Below are 7,810 nucleotides of genomic sequence, written 5' to 3' on the forward strand. Positions count from 1 at the left end.
AAATAATTTGAAATTATAGGTAGATTAGAAATGGTAAGTTTTTTTTCTCCTGTATTTCTGTAGTTTGATTTAACTAAATTTTTGTCTACTAATGATCTTACCAATAGTTGGGAGATAAGAATATTTCTGATGACCCATGTATCAGTCCAATAGCTAAAAAAAAAAAAAAAAAAAAAAAAAAAAGTGGTTTGTTGAAATGAAGGGCAGGTTGACTTCAGGTTGTGTAAGAATATCAACTAAAATGCATTCAGAAGAGAGTTAAGATGTTTTGTGTTTTGAAGTATCGTTGACATTTTCTTTCAAAAGGTAATTTCCATTGAGATTGATGATGGTAGCATAGATACTGCATTTGGGGCATAGATGAGATGGTTTGAAAGCTGCTTTCACATTTACAGAGTACTAAATTATTCTTCACCGCTTTGGAAGTGACATTCCATCCACTCATGTAGGAAACCTGTTACCTAGCTTTCCTGTCCTTGCTCTCCCCAACCTCTGGTCCGATCACTTGCTGACTAACTTCTGCCAAGATGTTTGCTGAGTCTGTATGTACTTACCCCTTAACTGCTTTGCCCTGACTGGTGACAGGGGAGACATGTTGACCATGGCCAGACTTTCCCATCACCCCGAGACAGTGTAGGTTTGTGTTTACATGAAACGGCTTGTGTCCACCTACTTACTGAAGAGGAGTGCTTCATGGGACGAGCGTTGACCTGAATCAGTGCTCCTGGCCTGCACCCAGGGCTGTACCCCACCTCAAAACTCCTGGGGCAGCATTGCCTCCGTTCATTTGGAGGCCATTGTTCAGCTAGATTATAGCACTAGAGATAAAGTGAGGAGTCACCAAGTATGCTTAGAATAGTAGAGCTGGAATGAAGCCAAATGTCACCTGACCCCAACCCCTTTACATTACAGATGAGTCTTGGAGAAGATAAAATATTTTCTATTGTATCACACTGCCTCCCATGGTGCCTCACGTGAGAAATCAGTATTCACGCTTCTATTAACAGCACTAATATTGACTTAGCATGAAAAGTATAGGAAGCAATGAATCCTTTGGTCAATACTTTTTTTGTCTTATAGGATATCAATAAAATAAGCCAAACCCTACACAGAAGGTCCTAGCTAAGCATGAGACTGTTTGATGAGAGTTAAGTGATCTTCAGGAGAATTCTGAATAATGTTGCTTCTCCTCGTAGCACTAGAGTTCCCATTCATAAGGATGTTTTCTTATCCTTAATCGATTCAGAATCTGTAAAGCTATGTGTCTTCGCCTGGCTCCCCACGGGGCCCTGGGCATCACCAGGCACTGGGCTATATGTCAGGGGAGCTCTATCATATGCACAGGACAGTAGTAGCTGCTTACGGTCAGTAACCTGGGAACTAAGGCGTGATTCCCCCTTGATCTGCAGATCGAACAGGTGAGCCAGCTCTCTGCGCTCGTCCAAGCCCAGCTGGAGTACCACAAGCAGGCAGTCCAGATCCTGCAGCAAGTCACCGTCAGACTGGAAGAAAGGTATTTGAAAGTTCCCTGCATCTTACACCTCCATTTTCTTGCTATAAAATGATGTGGAAAGAAATGGAAATCAGAGAGAGAATACATTTGAAGAAAAACTTCTGCCAAAATTACTGCTGATCCTACACGGGCACCCTGAGGATCTTTTGTTCTGATTTTATTTTCTCGTATGCTTTGTTTTACTTTCTGGCATTGAATCTAATCTCATATGAATGAGAGGTCAGTACTTGGATTATATTTTGGCTGCCACCGATGGGATGCCTGGATGTTCTGATGATAATGGATGTATCCTTATTGATCAGCTATTCTGTGTGGGTACTAAAGGCATATCATCATCAATCATATAACAGCTCTGTAGGCCAAGGATTGTCCTCCTCTTCTAACAGATGAGCCAGCTGAGGCTCAGGGAGCTGTCGTCCCTAGCCCTGGGTCACACACTGCTCCAAATGGGGCCCGTGATCCAGCATAACCTGTTTGAGAGCTTGTATCTTTCACACCTTCTGTTCCTCTGGATGGTGGCATAGTCCATCCAAAAGGGCTGCTTTCAGGGATCTGTTCCCCATCCTCTGAGGTGCCCACCACAGAGCTGTGGTAGTTTTCCTTGTGAATGGGGCTCCCTGGAGTTGGGGACAGCCTGCTTAGCTGTCTGCAGTGGCCCTGCACTATGCTATGTGTTACTTTATTTAGCCAGATTAAGCAGGATGATTCTGCTAAATGTATGTGCATCAAAGTGTTGCCTCAGCAGCCTTGATTCTCAGCTCGTGGCCAGATGAGACACTCATCGCTGACGCGTCGGCTCAGTGCACAATGACGCCTCCAGTCTTTGTGCTACACCATGGAAACCTCCTCACCTGCTCCCACTGGGTCCATCTGGCCGCCTCTTCCTGCTCCGTATCTTCCCTGACTAGTGCTTAGTGTGCGTCTTCCCTCGGTGCACCCTGGTGGAAATGTGTGGAACCCTCTGAAGCCTCTAGAACGGTTAAAACCAGGCACTCGAACACACTAAAGAAATACATGTCTTAGTGACATCTGTTGAGTGTAATGTTCCTTCCTTTCTTCCCTCTGACAGATGTACCAAGACACTCTTATTCTGCTGCCACCATACCCTAAGCTCTCCCCACCTTTGCAAATCTGTTCTACACTTTCTTTAGGGAATAAGTTTCATTCCCACTTCCCATTTTGCAAACTGCTCACTGTTCTCAGAGCACACAGTTCCTCCTTTCCATCCTTCATCTGTAAATGGCTTGTACTCATCTTTTACCTTCATCCGTAGACCTTCTCCAACTTCCCCATGGACAGGTAGACTCCCCCACCCCACCCCATGTTCCTGCAGCATGTTGCACCCATCTCTACAGCACTTACTGCCACTTAGGGTAACCAGTTGTTTATGTTTTGTCTCCCCTACAGACCATAGGTGCTTGTGGGCAAACACTGTGTCTTACTCATCTCTGTGGCCCTAGCACCTAGCACAGTGCAGAGTGAGCTCAGCGAGTGAGGGCGGGGGGGGGGGGGGGGGGGATTGAGAGAGAGGATAGAGACAGGGAGGGTGTGACCATGGAAGGACATTACCAGAAGCAGAGACACATACACATGAGAAATCCGAGGGCCCCTCTCGATTTCTCCTATGCCACAGGGCAGATTGGTGGGTGACCTAAGCATATCCTAGATTTTACTGCCTTTTTTTTTTTTCTGCTTAATTGGTTGCATACTCTCTATTCTCCCCCTTTCCTTTTCAACACAGAATAAGACAAGCTTCGTCTCAGCCTAGAAGGGAATATCAGCCTAAACCGCGGATGAGCCTGGAGTTTCCCATTGGAGACAATACTCAGCCCAATGGAGGCATCTCCCACGCGGGCACTCCCAAGCCTTCAGGTAAGGGGCTGAGACCCACAGCGCCCACTGCATGGGCCTAGGGCACATCCCGTTGACACTTTTCCAAAAATTCTAGAAGCAATCTAATCTGGCTGCATAAGATATATGTAATAATACATTTCTTACGGGATGGTTTTGTCAGGTAGAAGCTGTTAAAAGCACTCCTTTTCTCATTGATCATGGCTTTTTCTCTATTGCCCTCTTCTCTCCTCTATAAAATTATTTTTATTCACTTAGCTCTCATCTTAAGCTCTTAACCTCCTAATTATTTTGACCTAATTTGATTTTGACCCTCCTTTGTGGTCATAAGGTCATCTTAACATGCCAGTTTGGTGCTGGGGTGGCATCTTTTTTTCTGTTTTTCCCCTTCTGTGGCTCCAGCACGCACAAGACTGAATGCCCGTGCACAGTGCATGCCCCATATGCTTACACATAACCACAGGCAGCAGCTCCAAGAATGTGTTCAGTTGGATTTCTTGAGGCACAGGAGCATATGGTGAATCTAGTGCTGGAGAGATTTTCAGCCTTAACATTTGCTGGATTGAAGAAGTGGAAACTGTCTCATACTAGATATGAATTTTAAAGTCATGCAGCTTCCTTTTATTTTCCCTGTATCCCCAGTGCTTGATGTTTTACTGTAGAACACCACTTATGAGATGCTTTAGGAGGCTGTGAAGGGAAAGGGAGGCCTGTGATGACAGTGGGAGCTCTGTGCCTCTCTGTCCACATCTGCTGCTCAGGGCTCCATGGGGGTATAAGCTGCAGTGGCTCTTAGAAGTTAGCCGGCCCCAAGGGCTAGTCCTATATGTTACGTGTAACTTGGTTCTTCCTGCTCAGAAACCAACTGCATATTTTACTCTTCTTTCAGAGACTTGTTAATTTTCTGCTTTCTTTCATCTTCTTTTTTTTAATCCTCACCCGAGGATATGTTCTTACTGATTTCAGAGAGAGAGAGGAAGGGAGCGGGGAGAGAGAGGAACATTGATATGAGAGAAACATAGACCAGTTGCCTTCCATATACACCCTGACCAGGGATCACACCTGCAACCTGGGTATGTGCCCTGATCGGAAATTGAACCCATGACCTTTTGGTGTGTGGGACAACTCTCCAACTAACTGAGTTGCATTCCACATTGTAACACATGCCAGTGCAACACTGGCCAGGTCAGGACTCCATTCTTTTTATTCTTTTAATCCAAATCTAGTGCATTATTTTAATACTAGAGGCCCGATGCACGAAGATTTGTGCAAGAATGGGCCTTCCTTCCCCTGGCTGCCGGCACCGCCTTTGCTCTGGCTGGAGCCGCCTTGCCTTTCCGCCTTCCCACACTGCCCAGAGGCCCAGAGCTGCTGGGGTCGTGCAGAACGACTGCGTCGTCACCATGGTGACAACACAAGCATCCCGCCCCGCCCCTGGCCGCTTAGCGCCTGTGTATGCAAATTAACCTGCCATCTTTGTTGGGTTAATTTGCATATTCACTCCTGATTGGCTGGTGGGCGTCACAAAGGTATGGTCACTTTGCATCTTTCTCTTTTATTAGTGTAGACTAGAGGCTTGTTGCACAAAATTTGTGTAAGAGTAGGCCTTCCTTCCCCCAGCTGCCGGCACCAGCTTCCCTCTGGCGCCCAGGACTCGGGCTTCCTTCCAGCCCCAGCTTCATCCAGAAGGTCGTCTGGAATGACACCTGGAAGGACATCCAGTCTAATTAGCATATTATGCTTTTATTATTATAGATGTCATAGCTCTGATGCACTCCTCACATTGATATACACAGTAGTTTATAAAGTGTAAATTACATAATTTTACATCATCTCACTTAGTAGATATAATAGTACTGTGAAGTTGTTACACAAAAACAGAGAGAAGTGCCTTTTGCAAGGTCACACAGAGTTAGAGGTTGAACCCAGTGTTTTATATTGAGGTTGGAGTACTTACTTTTAATAAGTGAGAATTGTACGGTTATTCTGAGGTTGCAAAGCATCATCCATGTAATTAGCTGTACTGTTTCACACGAGCAGAGGTTTCACGGTGCTAACATGGACAGATTTCTGGCCATGCTAGCTTAGGAACCTGAATCTCATTAAAAACACCTTGAGTCGCTGGGTCTCCCATCACCGGGCATTGTCAGGAAGGCAAGCCTTGATAAATTCTGCTGTGCACATCGCAAGAATGGATGTGGCCATTTTTCATCACTGGAAACAAAACAGGAATCCAGCACCTCCCAGACATCTGAGAAAGCCCCTGAAGACTGTAGAGGGAGCTGCCAGGCAGTGACACTGGGGGCTGGTAGCAAGAGGAGGCTTCCGCAGCAAGAGGAGTGAGGGAGGACCCGAGGGGTCAGCAGGCGGGCGCAGCGGGCGGTGCACATGAGTTAAATTCCCCTTGTCTCTCTGTGTTCTTCTCTCCTGCTCTGACTCCCAGGTGTCCCAATGGATCAGCCCTGCTGCCGCGCTCTGTACGACTTTGAACCTGAAAATGAAGGGGAATTGGGTTTTAAAGAGGGTGATATCATCACACTCACTAACCAGATTGATGAGAACTGGTATGAGGGGATGCTTCATGGCCAGTCAGGCTTCTTCCCCATCAACTATGTGGAAATTCTGGTTGCCCTGCCCCATTAGTATGTCATGCTGGCTGGCTCATCTCCTCTTGACCCGGGTAGTTCAGTTTAACCACTGCTTTGGTAATGCTGCTTCCAACACATCCCAACGCAGGCCGCAGTGGTCCAGGTCACCCGGCCCCACAGAGTACCTTTGGTTGACTTGTGTGACCCCACAGGAGTCACGGTGATGGATGGTATCTTCTCCGCCTGGTGGGCATGGCATGTGCTTTTAAAATACCATCTGAGACCAGCCAGACAGTTCTCAGGAGACTGCGGCTTCTTAGACTAATGACCATGAGCCACAGCACAGAGAAACCATCCTACTGAAGGTATTATCTATCACCCAGGGCCTTCTCCGGGTCTCAGGTTCTCCAGCTAAACAGGAGAAAGGGTTTGCTCTCATATCGTCCCCTCCCAAACGTGTGAGTCACAAAGTTTGTCGAAGAAAGCCTCCCTCACCAGCAAACTGCCTTCTGGTCTGAGTTAGTCCTTGGATGCCACCAGGAAAGTGTTGAGTGTGGATTCAAAGCCTTCTCTGGAAACGTTCACCTCTGTTCCTCCCACTTATGCCTGTTTCTCAGGCACAGCCTGTTTCCCTTCCTCCCGCTGTTCCAGCCAGAGGGGATTCCGTTTTATTTCTAAGATAGTTAGCAATCCACATATTGTGGGAGGGACTGACAAGAGGAGACTCTATTATGAGGAAATGGGAAGAGATTGAGAGATTGTTTCCAAGCTTAAATGTCCTGCTGTAAAGAAACAGTGTGTGTGTGTGTGTGTGTGTGTGTGTGTGTGTGTGTGTGTGTGTGTGTGTTTAGGGCATTTCTGAAGGTACAGGGAAGGGGGAACAAATACTTTCATTTCCGCTTTATTTACAAATCGTGTGTTTCATGAATCCATTTGGCACAGAGACACAAGGAGAAAACCACTAGAAACCATTTTTCCACTAGTTCCTAGACCAAGAAACAGTACATCCCTTTTCTTTCCATGTTCACCTGTGTTCTTTGAACATCATTTGTGCATATTCTGCCCTCAGTGAGGACCAAGTAAAGATGATGTTTGTGCTTAGTAGTTTAAGAAGTGTGGCTGCATATGCAAAACTGTCCCCCCATTCAGTCATCACTTTTACTGTCCCCTCTAGCTCATCTTCATTTCGTGTGTACAGTGCTGTGTGTCAGTTTTTGAGTGGTGTTGTTATTTTTGGTATCAGTCATTCAAGTCCCGTTAAGTTCTATCGAGAGTTCTATTTATCTAGCTGTACAGATTCTTTCAGAGGTTTAATGTGCTGCTTCGGACGTGCCACCTGCGGTAGTGGATCATGTGGAGTGAAAGGCAAATCTTACTGCTTAATGTATAAACTCTTACCACGGGAAGCATCGCTGTTTCCAATAAATATTGCTGAAGACAAACCCACAGGCTCTGGCCCTTTATTTTGTGTCATTTCTTTGGGTCCAACACTGCATAGACTGAGGCTCATTTCCCTCTCCATTGTTTTCTGCTACAAGCGAACCAGACCTGGTTCCAAGCTTAGAGCTCCTTCTCTGTAAGCAGGGAAGTTCCATCACTAGAAGTGAGCTGGCCTGGACACTGGTAACTTCTTGGTAATCCAGGAAGGAGGAGATTTTTGCAGTGAGGATGTGAAAGTAGGAAGAGGAAATCTTTTAGAAATTAAATGAATTATCATGAATGGTGTTATCAGAAGAATATCATGTTCAAAGGGGCAAATAAATTTATCATTTCAACTCGTCTTTGGTTTCGTTCATGCTTAAAGAGAAAGGAATACACAAGGAAATGCAGATTGGTCAAAAGGCAGAATTCTTTTCTC

The 7,810-nt window shown here is 45.9% G+C and overlaps 1 protein-coding gene across 1 annotated transcript in view; it reads left to right on the plus strand.

Moving 5' to 3' along the window:
• SH3GL2 (SH3 domain containing GRB2 like 2, endophilin A1) overlaps nt 1–7,473 on the plus strand; it is a 193,887-nt gene extending 186,414 nt beyond the window's left edge. The window contains exons 7-9 of the mRNA XM_079789998.1: nt 1,410–1,513; nt 3,255–3,385; nt 5,808–7,473. Coding sequence (XP_079646124.1) covers nt 1,410–1,513; nt 3,255–3,385; nt 5,808–6,007 — 435 coding nt within the window. The 3' untranslated portion in view covers nt 6,008–7,473. The remainder of the gene's footprint in view (nt 1–1,409; nt 1,514–3,254; nt 3,386–5,807) is intronic.
• The last annotated feature ends 337 nt before the right edge of the window (nt 7,474–7,810 follow it).

This window comes from Cnephaeus nilssonii (assembly GCF_951640355.1).
Source record: "Cnephaeus nilssonii genome assembly, chromosome: 14".
Lineage (NCBI taxonomy): Eukaryota > Metazoa > Chordata > Mammalia > Chiroptera > Vespertilionidae > Cnephaeus > Cnephaeus nilssonii.